Below are 24,968 nucleotides of genomic sequence, written 5' to 3'. Positions count from 1 at the left end.
ATTTATTCAAAGTATATTTCAATATCTCCTGCGTGTTGATGCATTTTAATTCTTGGCATTACAAGGCATTCTACTTATTTTAATGTGGTCTTACATATCAGGAGCCTGACATATTAGCCTGCCAAAGAAAGTGACACAAGAGGGGGGAAAAACACAAGGGCACAATACAAATTTCCAAGAGTATCAAGAGTATGGTCTGCAGTCTCAAATAGCTAGGTAATCTTTTTTTCTCTCCTTGATATCCTTGCTGCTTTTTTTCTGGGGTTGATGTCACATGCATTTCATGACAAACAGAAAACCTAATTTGCAAGGCTCCCCAATCTCATTGCTGTACTGTTTTCTCCCCCCTCTGTTTATTACGAGGATTTCTAATTTTAACTTTCAATTTTCGCCATCTTCCAGTCAATCTGCAACTAAATTGTTTCCCGGGTGAGGAGGCGACTCCTGGACAAGTGGGTGCATACACATTTCACAATGCAATGAGGCCCCTTCCACTGATTGCCATCATATTGAATGTAAATGTATGGTCTGGGGGCTAATCTGCTCGACATGAGGATTCATCTATATGATTTATTTTCTTAATCAACTCTCAGCTTTCATAAACATTTAAAGTGCATTGCAGATGGACACACTAGACTCTCAGAAAAGAAATGGGGACAGAAATTTATGAAATGCTTTTGCAGCATTTAATATTACCAAACACATTGTCTGCTGTACACAAGGCTTTGCTGAGTAGTCAACTGAATTAACTATTTAAAAAAATTCTAAAGATATATATACATACTCTCTCTCTATAAAATATCTACACACAATTGTCTTTATGTTTTTGTAATATTGTGTCAGGACTCAATGGCTAGACTCTTTGTGTAGTCTGTATCTCACAGTAAATGAGAATGCCCTTTTTCTTTGTCTACAGACACACACACAGTGCAATGAAGCAATAGAGAAAATAATTGTGACACTACAGCCCCCCCTTCTCATCCAAATGACAAATGTCTTTGAGAAGCAGGACCTTGCTTGATTAGATAAATCAAACGGTGATTTATGACAGTCAAGCTGTTTGCATTACAGGGACCAGAGCCGTAGACTGGCCACCCATCTTTATTTACAACTGTCAATTGGATTTTGAAAATCACGCATCCTATGCAAGCCTTCTTTAAACACCTCTGATAATTCAACCAAACGACAAAAACCTTGCTAATGTTATATATCTAATGTCCCTCACTAAGAGAGAGGCCATTTCTAGTCCTGTTAATTTTCAATGTTCTCAAAATGCAATCTAACACGACTAAAATTTCATATAGACAAAAACAGAAGTAGCTCAGCCTTACTTCGAAAAATCAGCAAAATAGTACTGTGCTTATATATGACAAGCTATTTTATTTAAAAACGTATTTCCACTGCAAACGCCAATTACACAGGACTTGTTTGATAAAGGCATCATAAATTTACTTTTCAATTTACTGGTCTTCAGTCCAGCCAGTCTGGCTGAGGTGACAGGGCAATAAATAAAGCAGGACCCTGGGACGCTCCGAGAACTTTAGTGATTTACAAGGACAAGAGGTTAAGGTTACGCATTAGTGTGACCTACAGTTCAGCAGATAACATTTGAATACCACACTCTAAATTCTCGGCTTGCACAGAGCAGCCCCGCTTTCTCTGTGCTCTAGCAAAAAATAAGACATTTGAGTCCATCAGCTTTGCCATCGCACTTCAGACGAGGCGTAAACCGACGGATGTCATATTTGGCAAATCCTACAGGACTCTCTGAATTGATTAAGTCAGTAACAGAAATCATAGCTGTAGGGCTTCAATGAAATATGCAAATACTTTTAATTTATTTTAATCAAATATCTAGAAAGACAGAAATTGAATAAATGTTCATTTCTGAGCTGGAAACATGCAAATGCTAATGGTAAATATGCAGAATTTGATCCGTCTTGCATTTTATTTAATTCAGCTGAACTGTTTTAAATTTCATAAGGAGCTGATTTGAAAACAATATTTAATTTCCCTGCTAATTTACAGCAGGTATGCAGAAAATGTTCTTAGCAATAATGACAAGCTAATTTTCATCTTTGCTTGTGTTTGCTGAATTATCCCTTTAGCCTAAAGCCAACACACTGACATGCTTCCATGCTACATCTAAACAGAGCACAAAGTAATCTGGAGTTGATCCAGATTAAGACATTTGCATGGGAAATGCAGTTTGGATTATAATTAATCCACAGTGACACTAGATTAAAATGACAAAATAAATGGGATGTTATGAAAGATGCTGCCTGTGAAGATGAATATTGTGAATATCTCTATGTATAATCTTTAACATGCAGGTGTCTGGTGTTTTAAATGCAAACCCACATTAGGGATTTATTCCTTTGGCCCAAAATCACATTTAACACGTGGGTTCAACAGAGCAACCCATCCTGACCGCTTCTCAAAGTAATGGATTAGAATTTATATATATATATATTTTTTTTTTTTTCAAGTTAAATACTGCAGCCTTGAAAAAATAAAACACACCATCGATCACAAAAGTTAGCATGTGTATATTCATATAAAGGTTTAAGAATGCTAGTTTAAGTAGGATCTGCATCTTGACCGCAGCGTTGAATGACGCCGCATGTAATAGGTCATGTAAATGCATTGAGTACGAGCTGCCTCAGACAAGCCTGTCATGGCTATATGGATAAAAGATAAACGACTGGCTAAACTAATAGGCTCTGTCCTGTTTCAGCATTTCCTCTGCTCCATTGAACCCAACATTATGTAGCTAGGTATGGTGTGCATGAAAAGACGCCTAATGTAATATTCATTTCGACCATATATTTCCATCTCATACATAAAAAAGCACATATGAATTCTTATTTGGCAAATCAAATATAACGGAGCCTTAGGTAGTGATGCCAGATGCTAGCTCCAGGGGCTGTTTCCTGATCTCAACACAACGCTGTTTTGTAAGGATTGTTGCCCTTGCTAATGTGCTACCAGTCAGACGTGTACGCAGATCTGCAGTTCGAGGACAATGAGCTCTGATAGGTGGTGCACTGCTTGAATTAAAAAGAAAGGTTACAAAACTATACAGTCGAGCGCTATCTAATCCTATGCTTCTACAAAATTAATATGTCATCAGAGGAATCGCAAGAACAGCAAAGATTAATGAAAGGCGCTTAAAAATTACAAGCGCACAAACTGATTTGATTAAAAAAAATAATCTTGGTGGTCACTGCGGAATATTCTTTGCCTTTATCCACATCTCTGCTATCAGATGGCTATGATTAAAATGGGTCAGCGGGAGGCTACTGATAGCATTCACATGCAACCCACACATGCAGCTGTTAGTAACAGGGAAAGCCCCATTGGAAGAGAACAGAAGAGCAAAACAGGTAGGAGCAGTGTGTGTTAGTGACTAAGTGACACAGGAGAGAGGGTACCAGGGAAAAAGAAAAGACCAAAACTAAAGGTCTTACTGGAGTCCTTCTCTGTTGTGTTGCCTTCTATGGCGTCCCTCTTGCTTGAGACTTTGTCCTCGGCCGCGGCCAATGAGGAGGCTTGTGGTGATTCCTCGCTGTCTTCACCTGGTTCTTCTACAATTGAACACAGGAAGGGCACTTGGTTACCCACTAGAGGTTAGGGCGACTGCTTTTGAATCGTCTGCCATGTTTGGTGTGCGTGTGTGTGTGTGTGTGTGTGTGTGTGTGTGTGTGTGTGTTTACAAAATATACCACAAGACATTGGTGCAGTGGGGTCCATCTGGTTTCATTGAACCCGGGACACTCTGAAATATGAATGTTCTTCACACACCTCTCCAGATTGTTAGCACTGGGCAGATTACATGGAAATTTTTCTGTAAGCTCAATCAGCCCACCCCCCCTCGTGTTTAATAATTCTGTGTATCTTTGCAGTACTGCCAGTGGATTAATCTGTTTATGCTGTTAGGTGATAGGTCGAGGCCGTGTGCCTCTAATCCCTGAAAGGCCTACTGTTCCCTTTCATCCAGAGAGCATTTGTCTCTCACTGCGCTGATGTCACATTTTAATGAATTTTTAGCAGGCTGAGTAATGCCAGATAACCACTCCTGTCTTTCCCCCTCCACCCCATGCAGCTTCCATCACACGGCACACGACAGGGAAAGAAAGAAAGAGAGAGAGAGAGAGACAGAGAGCGAGGGGAAGAAATAAACATATTTCGGAAGACCCCGCGAGAAATGAAATAAATTAGGACAACATGAGGCAGGAAAATGGCGTTCAAAGTGCTGCGCTCATCCATTTTATAAAACCTTAATAACCATATAAATTGACCACGGGGAGGCAAAAAGGTCACTGGTATATTTGCATACAATCACTCAAGTCATTGTTTGGTAAGCAGAGCGACTCTGCGGATACATGATATAATTAACCCTTTAAAACTCCCCACACGGCGCTGGCACCGATGTTTTAAGTGCAATACATTAAGTGGAAATTATATACAGCATGAAATTTTTATGGCAGATGCTGGGAGTGATTGAAAGGAAAAATTGTGCTGCACTCTAGTCCTGATGTTTTATTAATAATATTCTGACAACAGGATGAAATATCTCCTGTCACTGCTGGCAGCCGGCTGCAAAAATTGCTATTTTGGCGCACATGCGGTGACGGTGTGTTCTAATACATCCTGAAACAAAGGCACTGTCTGTGTGTGTGTGTGTGTGTGTGTGTATGTTAAGACAGTTGAGGGGTATCTTTAGATGTACATGCTGCATTTCTACAAAAATAAATGGCATAAATTGCAGCGTTTGTGCTTTAGGATAGAAGATGCCGTGGTGTCTTTTCCATGAATATACAGGGTTTTTTTTATGTATACACTACTACTACTAAATTCGATAATAATTATAACAAATTATAAAGTATTATAAAAAAATATTTTAAATATATATAAATGACTATGCAGAAATGCATCCTCAAAAATGACATAAAAAAACGTCTTTGACTACACTCACTGTAGTCTATTCCACGTTTTTTGTCTGACAATATAATGTAATTTCGTTTTTAGAAAATATTAAATATAATTACAAAACCCAATTAATTACCTAACCATACAGTGAATTTGATTGCAATATTTATTCAACCACAATTATCTTGACGCTAAATTTAAAAACTTCTAAGTAAAATAAAAAATAATCTAAAAAATACAGCCATTAAAAATAATTTAACAACATATCAGTAAGCTACACGTCAAATGTAAACATTTCATTGCATGAAGTATGTCTCACGCTCTGTGTGCCTCACTTCCTTTCATTTGCAGTGGAGGCAGGACTAGGGGTGTGTGTTATGAGGGAAGGTGGCATTGTGGGGCAAAGGAGCTCTGGACAGAGCTTAAGCCAGTGTCAGGACAGAGGGCTAATCAGAGAGAGAGAGAGAGAGAGAGAGAGTGCTCTGCTTCAGTAGGCAGATGGGGGTTAGGACCAGCTGGATGTCTGTGATCATGACCAGATTTCAGGTCGGTTAATAAAAGAGACACACAAACACACACGCACACTCATACACAAACACCACAGCACAATGTCACACCCTAAGGGTACAGGGGGCAGGCTTTGGCACCTCCCCCTTCTCTCGCCCCCTCTCCTCCTCCCTCCTGCAGCATGAGGCACTCTCTTCAGTCGGCTAGATTTACTGACCCAGTCCCCCTAGCTGGGAAATGAAGTGTCAAAGTGCTAGTGAGCATCTATACCTCGGGGGGGCATCAAATTTTTAAGGCGATCGTGGAATGCATTAATAAAACATGGAGTGTCACGAAAAAGAAAAGGGCGAATTATGAAGGTAGTAACAGAAGGAATAAGAGAAGAAAAGGATGGGTCGCTATCATCTGGGTCTCATCAGACGGCATTTTTTTTCTCTCTTTCCTTCCACTGTCCTCTCTCGCTCCCTCGTCTTTTAGCAGGGTGTTCTGCAGTTTTTCTGGTATGCATTTCAAGAGCGCGAGAAACTCCCAGACATGCTTTCCTATACATCATAGCGGTGTCTGCCCCGCGCCTGACCCTGGCAACAGTTTGAGTAATCTGAATGCTTTACAGAGGCAGCATGTCAGCAGCATTGAAGGGGTGCGAGGGGGGTTCGGCATACTTTCTGCCCATCAAACTTAATCGCAAACAGCAGAGCCATAGACAACTTTTACTGCCCCCGCCATCCCTTTCAAGCGAAACCCACAAACACATCAACCACACATCTCCGACGACTCTCTGTTCGCCAGTCTCCCGTGAGACCTGCTCTGATGTGGGATGATCGGCACGCTGGAGGGAGACCGGGGTCAAGAAGGCGTCGCAATTAAAGCAATGCTGTGTTTTGGCCTCATCAAAATGTACCAGTTCTCTTCACATAACTACCATACCTACAAAAAGAAAAACAGAAAAGAAACCCATGGAAATGTATAAATTTGACGGCCAGCACCTTCTTTTGATTAAAGTGCCGGGTCTGTCCGGTATAGAGAGAGTGTAATGACGGACGTGGAGGGCAGGCTGCTCCATCTCTCTCCTCCTGGGGACTATAACACCTCAGTCCGGTCATTATCCAGCCAGTAAAAGAGACACCCACCGTACACAGCTGTGGGTACCCCCAAAAATGATTGCGCTCATTAAAATGTGTCCCTCACCTCCACCTTAAGACTCACGGTTTATTTATGGATCTCAACAAAGAATAATAAAGAACTCATTGAAGCTAGGTAATCATAAATGGTAGTATTACTTTAAATTAATTAAACCCAGATTGCAGTTTTGCAAACTTACAATTTTTATATATATATATATATATATATATATATATATATATATATATATATATATATATATATATGTGTAATTAAATAATAATAATAATAATAAACTATTAATTTTAAACTAAAAATTAAACTGTTATTATTCGTAATAATAATAAAAAACAAGTTTTCCATATGATTGTCATTTCTTATAATTTTACTGATTTCAGCCTTTGTGAAAAAGCAATCTGGCTGTAATTATGATCTCTGGACTGTCTCGTCTTGTTGAGGTGTAAGGAACACTAATTTCCCTGCACACCACAGGTTGGCTCTGAGCTGCCCACGGTTTTCATGATGTCACATTCTTTTGCCCCATGGTTTTCATTTGAGCCGCTCCGTTTTAAAGGAATCTTTGAAACTCGAAACCCTGTACTACTTTGTTAAGGGCCAGTTGTAATACTTTCAGGATAATAAGCTTTACTGACTTGTTGATCCACCTTCCCCCCTACTCAAATCTTTTTTCTAGCTCCCTTCTTTTTCCAAATTTCAGTGTATTTAACAAGCATTTAGATCTTAACCAGATGCCGTTAATGTACCATGTCTAAAATACTAAACATCCACGCGGAGAGCGGGCCCGTTTCCCTTCACAGCGCTGCTGCTGCTGCTGGGAGACACAAGAAAGCTGCTCTGCACATTCACACTGTTGCTGCAGGGACCTGTGGAGACGTCCAAGTAGACTGGGTATTAACCAAAAGGTTTTGTGATAATTGGTGAAAAATGTTCTTGTCTAATATTTTACAGTATGTCATTTTTAAAATCCTTGAATTTCACTGCAAAAAGCCCATTTGTAAGAACATCAAGCAACCATGTATAATAGTGGTCCTTTGGCACTTGTTTGCTAATAATGCAAAGAATATTTCATATCGAATTTTTGACTAAATAAAGAGTGTTCATTACTTCATACGGTCACTTTTCTCTGAGACAAGCACACTTCCACTGCAGTACACCTTATGCATCAGCAGTCAGAAAATGTCTTTTGTTGCTGTCAGTTACTTTCATCCAAGAAAGTTTTCCTATGCCACCAGCACTCTAAACCATTAATCACCTCCATCAAATGAAGAAACATGATGAAGATTAAAGCTTCTGCTTTTGCTGCACCAACACAAATTTCCCCCTTCATTTCTGCAGACCTCTGTTTCTGCACTCGCCCGCATAAGGGATATTAATGCTTCCAAATAACTAGCATTAAATCTTTTAAAGAATGCATCTTCAAAGGTTTCTACAGACAAACCCCAAACACCTGCATCGTACACAAAAAGGCTTTTTGTGTCCGTGCCATTCGGATAACCTGAGGCATCCGGAGAAAGGAGGCACCGCGGCCGGGCTTACTTTAATATTTGAAAATAATATAAAAAGATTCCTCCTCGTTTCGTTCTCCCCCCTCCCTCCTTGCTCTCGCTCTCTCTCTCCTTTTTTTATCATTCTCCATCCAATATTTATTCAGGACATGATTATAAACATCTGCCCGGGTAGTCATTTCATCTACACAGGAGCCAAAAGGGCTGGAAATTTCACACACGGCCGCCAACATGACCTCGGTTCAGACGGAGCATGGCGTTTTTTTTCCTCCCGCGCACCGCACGGCTTCCTGTCTGTGACGTCTGAAAAGCACTGGGGGCCAGGGTTAATGGCCTTTCCAATCTCTGTGATAAGAATTCATTTTGTTCTATTACCAGCAGTTATCAGAGGAGGCTGCAGCATCACTTCAGCAGGAGGTTCAATCAATGAGAGAACCTAATGAAGTAACCAGCTCTAGATCTATTTTCTTGCTCAACTCTATCAGACGAATAAGACCTATCTGTCACCCCTGTGCAGGTCTGCTCTGGAAACCCAGAAAGCCTCAGCCAAACCCCTGACCGCATAGCGAGGAGACACAGACGACTGAAAAAGCGGTCTGGCATGCATGCAGATTTTTCAAATATACACAGAGAGCTGCATCATCCTTCGAAAAGAAAAGACAGAGGGAAAACCGTGGACTGGAAAGTACCAAAACTGACTACAATAGCAAATTCCATAAGCAAGTTATTATGATCGATCAAAACAGGGGTCATTTACAGGTTACAGTGGCCATGCTAACGTTTGGCGAATTCCTTGAGGGGTTTAGAAACAAAGTTCTCCGTGGCCACATCTAATTAGGCAAAATCTCAGACCACATTTCTGAATGGTAACAGGCCTGACAATAGCCGTGCAGCTCGATCTGCAGCGATGGCTAGGAGATGGCATCCATCGAGGGAAATGAATGAGTATGTGCACTCCCTTCCAACTCTATAAAAACATGCAAAAAATGTCCATTTCATTACTTGCTAAACAATGTCATATGGGCTGCACTGCCCCCTAATAGACCCTGACAAAGGAGTACCAGCAGACATATGCTTTAAATAAATAAGATTACCCTGATAGACAGAGGCCTCTGACAATGTTCCCTGTTCTCTCTCTCTCCCTATTTTTTTCCCCGTTCTTGCCTCCATTTGCCTGATACAGAGAAAATCAGAAGTACAGCAGATGCCCTGCTTTCGGGGGCCCATAAGTCTCTTTAATTGCCTTGAACCTAAAATAAGGGACAGGAAGGCATTCAAACATGAAGTTTTTGCATTAGAGAGATCTTCTGTTTGATTTTACGATAACCCAACACAATTAAAACGCCATAAATGTACTTTGTAATTAAGGAGACATTGTTTCTGCATCACAAAAGACAATGAAATTGCCTGTAGGCCTTTAGGAAGTGTCAATGGCAGTTTCACAACTTACTAATTGTGGCGTATTGATTGAATTTGAACAAAGTTGTTTTTAAAAAAAAAAGAGGAACGATGGGCGAATTATGCTGGGCCCGGGCGGTCCACATACAATTTGAGTCAAAAGAGCGTGATCAATATTTAAATGACTTTCTGCATTGATTTAAAATTAACTTTCAATTAAGACATCTGTTGGACTTTTAACTACAACACTTAGCCATTGAGGAGGAAATAAGGGAACATTTATTGATACTCTTAAACAGCAGTGGCCATTCCGCCATCGATTCAGTCATTTGTGCTGGCATTGGTATGCAGGAGGTTCTAACTCTTTCCTCCCAGGCTCCACGCTAACAGCCCCTGGCCCTGGCCTTAGCGGAGGACTTAAATAAATATATAAAGCCCAGACCCATCTCGCCGGACAGACAGAGGGAGATTAACCTTTATCCGGAGCTAAGTCAAAGGCATGTTATCTGCGGAACTGTTTGGTGCTGTAATTACATGGGCTCCATGTTTGAAGCCGATCGAATGGAACTCCTTGTGCTGCGTCGGCAGTCCGGAGGGGGAGAGACATTCTGGCCGACCTAATCAGGTAACAGACACCTTTTGTTTTGGGAGCTCATTGATGGATGAAATCTTTATCTGTAATATTGATCAGCCAGGACTCTAAACTGTCTATCTTGGCTACTGGAAGCTCTAACAAGATTGCCAACTGGAGTATATCAGTTAACATTTAATCAATGACAGTTTAAGACACAGATGCTTTAAAAAGGCAGTGTGTTTTCCTCCTGCTCTGAACGATTAGCGGAGGGATTGCTCAGAATTTATAATCCACCATCCAAGACCAAGGCTTGCGTCCTTGAATGTCAGAATGTCAAAAAGGTAAAGGGTACATGAATAATGAAAAAGAAACCAAACGTTCAAAACGATACCTCCATCCATTTCTATTACACAAACACGCACCTGATTTCGTCGCCATACATCAAACAATGGCGTGGCTAACCACAACCCACACCCCGACTGAGAGAAAAATACATGCATGCATCGTCTTAGTAAATGTATAATTTTTGCCACCCTTGCAAAATTTTGCAATGTTAGCTGCAATGAGGTGTCAGCAAGCTGAGCACGCAATCCATTAGAATTCCTGTTTAGCTTGTCCGCTGTTTGTGACGTTCACCCCCCAGTACCTCCCTTCCCGATTCGTCCATTTTCCTTCACCAACAGACTCAGGCCCAATTAGAGTCTGAGCTCGTCACAATGGCTAAGGCGGCTGTCACTCACGCTCTGACTTCACCGCCCCTGGCCTTTGCGATCATTAGCTATTCATCTTCTTGCCTTAGCTGTCCCTTAAAGGAAAATGTGAGTGGACTAATTATGTAAAACATCAGTGTCAGACAAGACTGAAATTTCTCAGAGAAGGTCTTTTTCATCTCCTGCCTTCTTTAATAACTAGTTTTGCCTGGAAAAGCAAGATTATCTTGTGTAATGTATAGACAGCACAAATCAAGCATGTGCATGTTTACAGTTTTAACAATCTGTAATCTGTGATGCAGAAAGTAACCGTGGTTACCTGTGATTTGCATCTGATAAGGTGCTTTCAAATGACTAAAAGAGGGATGTCCTTCCCGGGGCTCAGATCAAAGGCACTTCAGTGTGAATGTGGCACCAGAGATCTTTGCTTCCCTCCATGTCGAGTCAGGAAACACAATCGTCAGGCACATATTATGACAGCAGCAATTACACAGAGGTGCATGACACTATTATTGCCATTTGCCGGAGAGTGATTATGCTAATGGTGAGATGTATAGCAGGTGGCACACATGCTGGCAGCTGCCAGCCAGAAACACGCACACACGCGTGGAGCCCTCCCCTTACACACGCTCTCGCTGCCACCCGTCTTTCTAACAGTATGAACAATGCCTTACAACCAGCCGGTCCCAAGATATGTAATTAGGCCTCACTTTGATTTAACACTTCCTTATCACATCAAAGGCACAGGAATTAATACTGAAGGAGAGGGGGAAAGAGGCAGAAAGAGATAGAGAACAAGGGAGAATAAAGGAAAATAATAAAAGCCTGTTTCCACCTCTGAGAAAACAAAAATTGTGAGATAAAGTTTAAATTAACAAATAATATTCAGAAATATTTTGAAAAACTAAGAGATACAAAATCAAAATTATGAGTAAAAAGTCACATCAACAAGAGATATTGTTGATATATAAACAAAGAAAAAACATTTTTTTTTAAATATTAATTTAAATTGCGAGATGTTAAGTCAGATTGAGAGATATAAATTCAAATTGTTCTATATAAATTCAAATCGCACGATATGAAGCTAGATTGCGAGACAAATTTAAATTGTGAGATATACAGTCACAAATATGAAGAAGAAGTCACTCTTCTAAGACATTAAGACATATTGTTTTAACTCTGGGTTGCAAACAAATTTCCACAGGAAATAGATCTGCTTAGATGCTAAGAAGACGTAGAAGAGTGGCCTTGCATTTTTCCAAAAGTAGGCACACAGCACAGTTCAGTTTTTGTTTCTCTTCTTCTCTCCAATCTTGCAAGCTTTTTACAATAGTTACTACAATACTGTATATGGAGTTTTTAGATATAAAAGGTGTTGAAGTATGTGTGTGTTTAGCAGGCTTTAGCATAACAGGGTGCTGTGGCTCTAGTAGCCCTGTGTGTTTTAAATTCCTTCGGCCGGGTTACTGAAACGGAATCCCCCCGCTCTGCCGGCACACTCTGGTGAAGGGGGAAGCCCTCTCCTCATCCCTGCATGGATCCTGCCTCTACATGAAAGCCCCGGAGATCCCCGCCAACAAAAATCAATGTATGGATGTTCAGAGCAGTTTTCAAGGTTTTGTAAGACAAATCTTCGGAGCATGAGCTGGTTTAGTGCTATCGAGCCGAGCTTCGATCAGCCTGCCCCGGTGAATAATACGAGAGGGCCTTGCTCACTTTACCAGCCTGTGAAATGAAGACAGGGTGCCAGCCGGCCAGCCACTTCCCTTAAAGGAATGTAACCTGAGTAACTCCCCCCTCCACAAATAACCTCCCTTAATCTAATGTCAGATACCGCCTCCAAAAGCCGATCCCAGATCAGGCTGCGGTGAGGCATGGGAGTTATCGCTTGCTCGGGGCTGCATCCTCACAGAGCCCTTTGTATCTAGTGCACATTCTTCCCCTAATTAGAAGAGATGGGTGATTATACCTTTAAAAGGAGACTACTGTTTGCAATTGTCATTGGAGGCAGGAAGTCGGTCATCACATGGCTCGCTTGACGAGCAAATAAATTAGATTAATAAAAAGCACCCACATAACATTTTATAACCTGGGGTAAAAGACAAAAAAAAAAACAAGTTTAAGCAAAATTACACTGACAAACAGTAATTAAAATAATACAACATGACATACTTCATAAGGAGCTCTCTTAGCGGCTTTGTTGACATAGCTACAGGGAAGACGGCACTGCATATGTTTGTCTTTTCTCTCATTTTTAGGTAATTAACTCTGCCATTGTTTTTAAGGCAATTACACATCAGTTTCTATTAGTGTGTCTCAATGATTTGGTCTAGCAAGGACTATATAGTGTGCAGTAACCTAGTATAGGTTGCATATATTGAGAACTGGGAAGGTGGACAAACAAGTCTAAAAAGTTTTATGTAGTTTACAAAGCGCTTTTCATTGAGAATCACATATGAACGCAAAGGCAGACTTTTTTTGTGTGTGTGAGTGTGGTGTTGGGGTAAAGGACAGCATTGCTAGCCGACAGGTTTCAATTTCACATCCTCGATTATCTCACCCCCAATTCCATGCATGCCTAAATCTAAAAAATCTCATCCAGTGACTCCATACAAACTCGTTCCCCTCCAAACGCCTTTTACACACACGCGCGCTTCCCAAGAAGCCCCATCTCTCCAAGCTTAAATAGCAGAAAATTGCTCTGCTTTTCCGTGGTCTACCTCCTCATTCCTATCAGCCCAAGTGGGAACAAAAGGCTCGAATTCACTGGCCTGTGAGACCTGCTGATGGGTCGGGAGATGGGTTGCAGTTTGGTGCCGTTGATGCACTGCTGACGGACAAGCCGGATGATGGAAGACGGGGATTTGCGAGCCTACCAGGTCCCCATTTTGTCCCCAACGCACAAATCAGACACCACACTCGCACCCGCTGAGACTATTAGGCTCAAAATAACATGTGAGGCAGGAAACAATGCTTGATTTCATTATGGAAAACAGAACAATGGCTATAAATGTCTTAGTGTAATATATCTTGGTTTAAACCCAGGCCAAAGACAAGACCGCTAATATAAGAGGAACTGCTCCAGTGACAGCAAAAGGGCCTTGTGTAAATTTACAGTGATGGCAGAGAAAGAACAGGCCTCTCTTAGCCTCTTTTTCTTCCATTCTCCCTCCCGTTTTTTTGCAGGAGAGTTATTATAGGATGATAAAAGCAACAACAATGTTGTGACATGAAACCGTTAGCATTAGGGTGGAAGAATGGAAGATGAAAGAATGTTCTTGGGAATTGATGATTGCTCACAAGGCCCTGATTTCAGCCTTTAATCTCATAGCACACTCAAATTTCCCTCTGTACGCTGCTGGTTTTGGCAGCAGAGAGAGGGGGGCCAAATAAGTGAGGCTAGAGAGAAATTAGATGTGTATTATAAACTATAGTAATGGCATACATTCAGCTGTAATACACACTAGGTGGTGGTATACACCCAGCTGTTAAGTTTATTCAGTCGCAATGTACTTTGAGAATTATCTCAAGCTCTACTGTAGTACATAAAGGTTATGCATTATACATCAAGACTGGAATCATTGTATATCTTTGGGATGCCCAGCTTATCAGTAAAAGGTTTTTTTTTTTTTTTTTTTTTTTTGAATAGGCTGATGTATATTTTTCTGTGCATGCTCATTACCCATATTTTAGATTTGTATAAAACACAAATAATTTAATTAATTCAAAAAGCATAATAATTAAATAATAATTAAATATCTGTTCAATTTATTTCTAAGCGAATTTCAAAATATTTTTTTTGTAAATTTTGTATGGCCTAAAATACACAAAAATGTATTTGAATGATTTCATTTTTAATATATTTAGACAAAACAGCAATGAATTTTAATGTTGGCTATTTATCCATAATTGCCATGACATTTTATATTTGAAGGGTTCATTTGCAAAGACAGATAACTCCGTTTTTAACTATTTTCAAAAATCTTGTTTTTTGACTGTGAATTCCAGTTGATGTCAATCAAACTGCATTTGGGTTATTTTGTTTAGGTTAAAAAAAATAAGTAAAACAAATACAGCAAACTAACACAGAACACAATGAAAACATGATAACATAAATTTTTTTTTTTTTTTTTATTGTAAATAAAAAACAGAGTTATGTGTTTTTGCAAATGAACTCTATATAGATTTCTATATAGATATTTATATAACTACTGGAATTCTGTAATATTTAAGAATATTTATTATCTAAATATTATTAATACTAATAATATTTAATATTTCCATATACTGATATATTTGTATTGTGACATAGCTGGCAATACCCAGCCCATTTTCATCTTCCTCTAATGGAAAATCGTAACGTGGAGAGTTCTTGGTGTGTGCTTTGTAAACAATGCACTCCATTTTTATAAATTGGGTCCCTTTTATTAAGCATGAATTCCTCAAATGCCCATGTTATTCACAACATGGCCTGGGCTGATGAAGACTGGCCTATTAAGAACCTCCAGAAGCAATTAAAGTGACAAGGAGGCAAGGCCCTGATGTGGACATTTACTATGACGAGCGCTCTCCAAAGTGAATGCCCTTATTAAGAGCCACTGTTCACCTCTACAGCCTGCCACGATGAGACAGAGAGAGAGAGAGAGAGAGAGAGAGAGAGGGAGAGAAAGAGAGAGAGAGAGAGAGAGAGAGAGAGAAGAACAACATGTCAGAGGCAAACGCCTGGAGAAATACCTATTCCTGGAGTGAGGGCGATTTGGTAATGAACCTTTCAATTCACTCCTGGGGTAATACATTCTGACTAGTGCATTAATTACTCGATAACATCCCATCAAAATGCAAATGCAGCACTTGACCCACAAGAGTGTCTCATTGGCTCTGCACTCGCTGGAGTTTCTGTACAAATCGTCTGTTTTCCTTTATCAAACAGAGCGGCGGTGTCATATCGGGGAGGACAGGGTTGCTCGCTTCCAGCCATGTGTGTGTTCGGTCACACGGGCCTGACGACCCCCCCTGTCCCCTCACAGTCAGACAGGACCGTGGCCGCATGCTAACACTCTTAATTGCAGCACTTGAAGACAGTGTGCCGCTCAGATGGAATATTTCCCCTCTGCCTGGCCATGATCTGACAAGCTTGAGACAACGCCTTAATGGCTTTCCCAGTAGGGTGGGGCGAGAGGAGAGGAGAGGAGGAAGAAAGAAACATGGAGGAAATGAGGAAGGTGGTCAGAATCTTTTAAAGACCTCGAGAAAAAAAAACGAAGATTTCAAAAATAAGGTTTCCAAACTCTTCAAGACTGAAATATTCATGATGCTATGTCATAATGTCAACTTATCAAAATAAATGGTTATAGCTAACCAAAAGAATCCTTTCTTAGCCATTCTGTGTTATTATAAAGGTAGCAGGCTAAGCTGTTAGCTTGTTAACTGAAGACTAACAAAAAACCTGGGACTGACTAGCAAATCACAGTTCAGGTCTGTGACGTAAACATGTTAACATAAAAAAAAAATCTCTCATGTGTCACGCAAACTTCCTGTTTCTACTGGAAATACCTTAATAAAGGATGTCGCTGAGCGATTTCTTGGGGCCTTTGGGACAGCTCTTCTCGAACATGGCCAAGGTTGTCCGAGAGATGTCTTTCTATCAACAGGGCTGGATTACGAGCTTCAGCTGTTAGATGATCCTTTCACGCAGGAATGTCAGACAGTCTCACGCCACATCAATCCACCCATTTTCTCGTCCCTCTATCTCCTTTCTTGACTCCTTGTTCATTCAAAATGATGACTAATTAAGTCATAAGCGAATCGTTCCTGGGAAGAATGGTGAGATTCTGAAAGCGGAGCTGTAGCTTTAAGCAGTGGCCGTGGAGAGGAAGCCCTGATGAAGTGACTGTATTGTGCCGATCTCTCGAGCAGGTCATGGGAAAGCGAGCTGACAGAGGCATGAGGTGTATTATAGCGGAGAGAATCAGTGTGTACGGTATGAGGCATTATCAGAAACACAAGCATGTGACAGCGAGAGAGAGATGAAAATGACCTTCTGTGGCACAGATCCTTCATGCATCCTGAAGGTTTGGAGGTGTCTGTGCTGTCCTATTTCGCCATACATACTGGGATCTGGATCTTATTATCAGTTTGTTCCTTTTTGGACCACGGTCGCCTCTGAATGATGAATTATTCAGACCGAGTTAATTGGTTTGAGAGAGGGTGTCCACAGAAGAAGATATTCCTTAGCAGCGGCTAATGAAAGAAAAATACCCACATTTTTCTGCCGTTTTAACCCCTACGCTTGCACACAAAGGAGCTGGTCGAGCCCTGGAGGGGATGCTTGTTTCAGGTATCCTTGGTTGTAATTGTGAGGGCTGAAGAGCTATAAATGAGCTCGAAATCACCAGGGTTTTTTGGCCCATGTATTATGCAAATGCCACAGAAACACTCCAGCACACCTAGACACAGTCAATGAACAATCAACAGGCCTTCGCCTCAATGACAGTACTTAACGCTACCTATTGTCGCTTCTGCAAGTCTCCTAAGAGTGTGTACGGCATTAATAGCTGCTCCTCCTATTTAAAAGTAAACTTCACCGTTGATACGTTCACTGACAGGTGCGTGCATAAAGTTTATGCACCGTAAAACATAATGGGGAACACACACGCTCATACACACCTGCCCTGGATGCCCCCCCCCACCTTCACACAAACAAATTAAATGAAAATCCTGCATGACCGCGGAGTGGAGCACTCTACTTAAGCAAGCCCACTGTCTTCTGATTAAAGAAAAAAGCCTTTGCCCTAGAGAGCGAAATTTCATAAAATACTAGTGCCTGTGCTTGATGAATCATGTCTCTTTAATACAGTGCAGTATGATGGAAGAGAGGAATCATCAACTGCTGCTGCGGCTCCCTCTGATAACACCCCATCTGCAGATTGCCTTGATCAGATTCGCATTTTATTTAAAACAGGACCAATCCCGAGGCCCGACTCCTTTTAATTTGCATATATTAACAGGGTTCAAATGCAGCAATAGCTAGGAGCACTTCCCAGTCAACTTCCCAATCTGCCTGCATAATGGCAGCCTATTAAATAGAGTTACTCATCAGTGCAGGAAGCAGACATGGGGAAAAAAGATGGGAAAAGGCAGCCTAATGTGAGCGTTTGCATTTATGCAATTGGACTGAAACGGACGTGTTTGAATATCCCTGTTGTGTTGCTGTGAACACATTATAAACTAACATTCAGTACCACGTGAACAAATTGAGCCTATTTACATTCGGTTATATTTCACATAATCCATTGCATTGGAAAATAATAATTCTCCACATTTTCTTTTCCTGCCAATGTAAACAAAGCTATGAAGGAAGTAATCTATTAACCAAATAATCCATCTCTAACTTATACATTTCCCCACCTGAACGTTCAGGGAATGTGTCACGTTACAGGAGTTAAATGCATTGCGAATGGCGTTTCAGGTTGTCCTTAAGTCATTTCCTTGGTCCAGAGGGGATGCTGTCTAACACGCGGTGGTCAGTCGCTGTAAGAGAACATGATGACAGAATTAAGCCTAAATTCCCAGCTGCATTATCACTGGCCCTGGCCGGCGCTGGCTAAATCTGCAAAGCTTCCTACGGTTAGCCACGATTAGGCACTGCTATAGATAATCAATACTGCCTATCAATTCCATACTTTGTTGTGATGGATGAGGTGGATGGGGAAAAGGAAAGGGGGAAACAAGGAAAGCAGTCTCTATCAGAGAACAAGACAGGGAGCAGAGGAGAGAGAGAAGATGATAAACAGACCAATGCACCATCTACGCTAAACCAAAGAGACAAAAATTAAACATGTTAACATTAAAACATGAGTTAATAGAGTTTGTTCATTGCTTGTTCATTTATTTTTCAAATTTTTCATTATACAGTGATTTATTTAGTTATTTTTGAAAATCACATTAACCAAAAATAAATGCTGTATTATTCATTATGTTCACTATTATACATACTGCCATTCGAAACTTGTGGTCAGTAAGATTTATTTTTCTAACATTACAAAAGATTTATATTTAAAATAACTGTTTTAAATACTGTTCTATTAAATGTTTTATCGATCAAGGAATCCTGATGAAAATGTATCACAGCTTCTACATTAATATTAAGCTGCTCAACCGTTTTTAATATATATATATATATATATATATATATATATATATATATATATATATATATATATATATACTGTATGCATGTGTGTGTGTGTATTTATATATACATAATAAATATACACAGTACACATATATTATGCAAGGTCAGAGAGACAGCGAGAGATGGAGTGGGGAGGAGAGAGAGAGAAACAGAGGGCTGATGGTTGGAGGGGTGATGGTTGGAGTCAGGACTAATTACTTGCAGGCAAGATGCGGTGGGGAGGACGGGGTCACTAACTTGACCCTGACACCTGGACGCCTCAGTCATCAGTGGTCTGCCGTCTAATCAGAAGTGAAGGGATTCAGGGCCCAGCGCTCTCTTGGAGATGATAGCTAATGACAAGGGTGTTGGATGCGCAGCCGCACACGTCACACTATTGCAGTCTCATCACAAGTTTAACCCAGTGGAAGTATCTGTGTGTGAGAGATCCATCCATATTATCACACATTAATAATAACACTAGTCTGCTGTTGTACTGCTTGAGGCAATTAGTTAATTGCTGCTTTATCAGAGCTCTATGCTGCATGTCTTTGTGACGTCCTCCAAGCTTTGACAATGCCTTGTTTCCCCTAATGCCCTGTGACAGAGAGCATTGTACTATCTCCTATGGTTAGTGTCAGTGGAGTCACCACACAATGAGGAAGCCGCAGAGCAATTTCCCTCTCCCTGTTTGAATTAAGACCAGATCAAGTCTCTGTAGGCTGTCAGCTAACACCTTTAGCGGTCATGTGTACTGTACTGTCTATTTACTAAAACACGGCCTGCTCACCTGCTCTCTATGCAGGGCTTATTAGAATTGTTGAGCACAAACAAAAATGGGCCTACTTTTTCAAGCGTATGTAAATTGAAACTGTCATGCTTTTCTTAAGGTATCACATTCCTGGTTGTTTACTACCTGTCCGGCCACTGACGAAATAAATAAAAAAGTCCATATGGAGTGAAATAATACATTAGTATGCAAAGAACACGTCCCTCTGACTTTAAATAAGCGTAATGGTTTAAAGTCAGGTATGTTAATGCGAATAATCATTGCAATTTCTGCTAATTTTAACTGTCAGTGGCCACAACAGCCTGTGAAAACATGAGGTAACAATTTAGCTTTTGTATCACTGCTTTCTAAAGGACCATCTCGTTGAAAGAAAAACAACCGGGGACGCTGGTTCTAAAGCATGTCTTTTCAAAAGCACTAACTGGCTATTTTCGAAAATAATTTTGGACTTTCTGCACGCAGAAACCGCAGAATAATTATGATAGCATTGGATGGAATTATTCAGAAATGACTCAATCTTGAGTGCCTGCCATCTGAAAAATGGTTTTGAGCTTTTCTGGTAAAATCACTGCTCTTTGCAAAAATAATAACACACATACGCATAACTGACTTATTATGACATGAAAAAAAAAAATGATTCGAGCATCGAGTATTGTCTCCATTTAATGATACAGCAATATAAACTCGGGGTCGGGCTATGGATCTCCTGAGACAATTTATGTCCATCAACAAAAAGCCTCTCTTGGTGAAGATCGTGTTTCACAAGGACTGGCCTATTTTCTGTGAAAAAGCGTTCCTTTGCAATCACTGCGATGGCACTGCTTCCTGTAGAAATGATTTTTACACCAAAAACTTGGTTATCTTGTAAACAAACATCTGCTGTTCTATCTTGTTGGGGATTTGTTTTTTTCCCAAACTTTCCTCAGGTACGATAGCAGTGGAGTGAAAAAACACCGCAGGCTTGTGTTCCTGCAGCCTGGCCCGTCTCCGTCTAATCACAGTGGAATGTGGCCGCCTCTGCGCCTCCTGCTTTGTGTAAGGAATCAAAGGAAAAATGGATGGCCTTGCATTAGTACATCACCCATGGCTAACAGAATGATGAGACCGATTTGGCTGTATGTCATATCTTTCACTTCACTGCTTTCCCATTTCAGTTTATGTAATGGCTACAAATTATGGCCACAAACCCTGGAAACACTGTCTTGGGATGCGATCTTAAAAAGTAACTGTTATAATTGCTTGTGTGCCCTCAAAGTAAAAAAAAAAAAGTAAAAACATAAACCGTTAAAACAACTTGTCATGGCGCTGAAATGCAGATGGATGAGAATGGGACCACGGGGAAAAACAGAGCAGCTTTGAGGATCACGTTCAGAGTGTAACCGAACAAAGCCTGTCGTCCTCTTCATATACACGCTTGCGTCAGGCTAAAACAAAACACGTCTTTCTTTCTCTCTCTTTTGTATGCCAATCTATATCAGAAAGAGACAGAGAGCATTAGTGCATGTTGTTGGCCTACAGCTGCCATGAAAATGGTTCTCACTGCATTGGTGGTAATTTGGCCCTGGCTGCAAACCTCCTGGAGGATTATCACTCAGAAGAAACAAAAGAGTGGGACATGCGGGGCTCTCTCAGGTCCCATCCGGCAGCAGCATTTAAAGACGTGTTCATCTCTAAAGTCAGCTAGGCCTTTTGTTTAAGCCCCTGCCAGACAAAGGTCTCCTCTTCTTGTCTAGTTTTAATACACATGGAAGGAGGGGGGTAAGTGTGGTGGGGGAGACTCTCAGAAATAATTACCTCCATAAGATCCCATCTCCTCTCCGAGAGCCACGACAAAATGGAGAAGCAATCCAAGGATGCAAAAAAACCCTTTATGCATCAACAAGCCCATCAGGCATTTTACAGGCCAAGCTACAAGGCAGAGAAATAGGTCCCACTCCACACACACGCAATAATAGTGCTTTCTTCTTTTGTCTTTCTTTAAGGGCTAAAATACATGCGAACACACACGCGCACACACACACAAAAAGACATTGTTACTGTTATTTAACCTTTTTATCACAAATACGAATGTGTTAAATATTTATATAGAAATATCACATAATATAATGCAAAAGAGAGTCGTACAATGGATAAAATATTAATACAAATAGCCTTACTTAAGCTATAGATTTAACTTTATGGGAAAATTCCAAGCAGTAGTTAATCCAGAATGGAAGTCATATATGTAAATATAATTTAGAAGCTAATAAACAAAACCCTGTCGCATTTTACACATTCCTGCGTATTGCACATCTGTGTAAAATATGAGTTTGTAGGGGCCACATATACGCCGCACTGTGATTTACAAATGAGGGGCGCCACTTCAAAAACATGCTTAACCACACAACCCCACTGCCTTTCCAGAGTCTCAGCTTCATGATGTTTACCTTGTGTAAATGATGAGCCTTCTGGGTCCGGAGCACAGGGAATTACAGTCGCCCTGGGAGAGTTGGCAGTCTGATTCTCAGGGAGGATGGGCTCATATAGACTCTTTAGGAGGGTATATTACTGTTAGTGCACTGCGAGAGATCTGCCATACTTTGTCTCGTTTGGCTAATTTAGCACGTTGGGCCCGTAGAGGTCGGATTCATTATCACGCACCACAGCAATCCTGCCACTAAAACGGAATATACACAGCGCAAACTGTGTGCAAGGCCATGTTTTAATGCTTTGTGTTTATCAACAAAAACAACGCTGGTGAATTTCTGCAGCGCAAACTCTTTTCGGCATGCTTTTGCAGTCTAATTAAACAATAAGCAGTCGGATATATGGCCCTCGTGCTGCAGCATGGCTGTAGTTTGCTGAGTGTGGCTTTTGGCACTAATGCATTTCTCCTTTATTTAACCAACATAAGCGCCACAAAATCTCCCCTTAATTACATCTTAAAAATGGCATCAGAATTCTTTAACGAAATCCATTCACATGTACATGAAGTCAGTGGCATTCTAACCTTTATTTCCAAATGGTTTTATAATTATTTGGCGGGTTTCCACGGAGCTGCTTTTAAAAGAAAGATACAGGTCAGCAGTTAAATAAATCTTTTTTTTTCTCCCTTCCTTTTCTCCCTCTCTTCATGAAACTGACTAATGACCAGAAAATGCTAAACTAAGGAGTTATACCCACGAAAACCAACCGGCCCCCTTTAACATAGAGCTGTAATTCAGCGAGGGCTGAAATGTTGCTTACTCCAGGACCTTTTCTCTGGAGTAGAGACACAAATTATTACCATCACACACAGGCAGGCACCCGGCCCGGTCCTGAGAATGCACTGGGCACTGTGTCACGGGGAGGGCAGACTCCCCCCGGCCCTGCCAATTTATCCTCCCCTCCCTCCTGCGGTGGCATTTGGATAACGTTTTATTTATTTACCGCTTACACTTGCCAGGTGGAACAATTAACAAAAATAAGTTGCGATTTATCTGGTGCCAGCGATCCATTTCCTTAACCTCGCCAGTGTTTGGCCTGTTTGAAAGCACTTCAAACATTAGGATTACAGGGTTAAACTACCTGAATAATCTCTCTCCTACTAAGATCTGGAGCTGTAAAGAAAAAGAAAAGTTTAACGGCACCCTCTAACTCTCCCTACGCGCTGCGCTTTAGGCTCGAACCTATTAAAGCTAGTTACTCTTTAACTGAAATAAGCGTAGTTGTGTATAATCAAAACATTAGCTGCTCTGGAGTCCACCTAGAGCACCAAAAAACAACGACAAAGGGTTTATCTTTTCCGTAATGTACTCTGTCTGCAGTCCGCCCACCTCGTCTGCTTGGTCTGACGTTCATACAAGTGGAAAAAAAAAACTACGGTCGTTAAACGGCAAGCATAAATTCTGAATGAGTCTGTTAGTTTATACACATTAGCGCTGTTCTGAAGGACTGGGGTAAATATAAAAGCCATGAGCTATAGCTGGAAACGCTAGGAGGAGAAGGTGAGACTTTATAAAAACCTTTGAATTTGAATATGTTAAAAGGAAATACACATGATATGGTGTTTACTAGCAGGGGTCCAAAAATAAAGCAGTCTGTGGGATACAAATGTTGTTTTCTGGTACTTAAAACCCAAATAATGTTAACATCAATATATTCACATGCAAAGACAGAAGGTTAGAAAAGTGAGGCTGTGTGTGTGTGTGTGTGTGTGTGTGTGCGCAACAGAGGTAGGTTGTCTTTCTAAAAGCAAAATAATGATTTATCTAACTGGTCCTTTGGTGCACCCGACTCCGAAGCACCTTTGATCCAGATATAATTAATGCCAAATGTAAAACACACTCGTTTATTTCCAATATGGGTAGTTTTGGAGCTGAAGTCTCACATATGGTTCTCCGTTTAATCCCATCTGGTTCTGGAGTTCATATATAAACAGGACACTTTGGGGAACAGAGATTAATTCAGCTTTGGAATGCCATTGAAAACGTGTTAGTCGTTTCCCTCGGCCAGGTCAGGCAAAGCAAAAACAAGTTAAGTGCTCATTTGGTCGTGCGGCATTAACGTAGGCATTATTATACATTGGACCCTGACTCGCTCTTATGTTTTAAATTACAAGTCCCTCTCAAATAAAACTATTAATCTTTTCTTTTTTTTTTTTTTTTTGGTTTGCGTCTCTGAATGTTTTACAGTCCTGTTACACTTATTAGCTTCTGGCAGCTCCAAAACTTTTAAATGAAAGCCAAATTGCTTTGGTCATGAGAAAGGAAATTAAAGCTCACTCCAGGGGGAAGAATTTCACTGTGAGATCCTCCCAAGGTAGAGTTTCATAACCTTCTGCATGCCTGCTAAAGATGTCACTGCGTACGGGGCCGAGTGTGGTACTGATATAAAAAGACGGTCCGTAATGGGAACAACATGTTCATTTCAGGGAGATTAGGCAGCTGGCATGTTTTACATCTGGAGAAGAGGTGCTCCAGGTTTGGGTTTGAGGGAGGAGGTACGTGCTATGGGAGTGGGCTAAATGGTGCACTCACCGGATTCGTTCGGAGGGTAGTCCTTGACGAAGTAAAGATCAGCGAGGTTGTCTTCGTCGGGAGGAAGGCCCTGCTGGTGCAGCTGCAGCTTGCGGAGGCCTTCGCTTTGCTGGTGCTTGACCGACCGGAGGTGCTGCAGCAGGTTCAGCTTGGCTCGGCTGGAGTAGTCACACAACGCGCAGTAGTAGTAGCAGGACTCCGAGTTACACGCACTCTCTTGTTTTAGCAAGTGCTGCAGG

At 40.9% G+C, this 24,968-nt stretch overlaps 1 protein-coding gene across 2 annotated transcripts in view; it reads right to left on the bottom strand.

The window, feature by feature from the left end:
* LOC128013319 (zinc finger homeobox protein 4) overlaps positions 1–24,968 on the bottom strand; it is a 72,267-nt gene that overhangs the window by 12,216 nt on the left and 35,083 nt on the right. The window contains exons 4-5 of one of the 2 annotated variants that reach the window (XM_052596225.1): positions 24,730–24,961; positions 3,471–3,587 (exon numbers count right to left, since the gene is read on the bottom strand). In XM_052596225.1, the coding sequence (XP_052452185.1) occupies positions 3,471–3,587; positions 24,730–24,961 (349 nt within the window). The remainder of the gene's footprint in view (positions 1–3,470; positions 3,588–24,729; positions 24,962–24,968) is intronic. The other variant, XM_052596226.1, reaches the window with a different exon arrangement.

The sequence above is a fragment of the Carassius gibelio genome, chromosome B24 (genome assembly GCF_023724105.1).
Source record: "Carassius gibelio isolate Cgi1373 ecotype wild population from Czech Republic chromosome B24, carGib1.2-hapl.c, whole genome shotgun sequence".
NCBI lineage: Eukaryota > Metazoa > Chordata > Actinopteri > Cypriniformes > Cyprinidae > Carassius > Carassius gibelio.
This window is presented reverse-complemented; position numbering and strand designations above follow the sequence as displayed.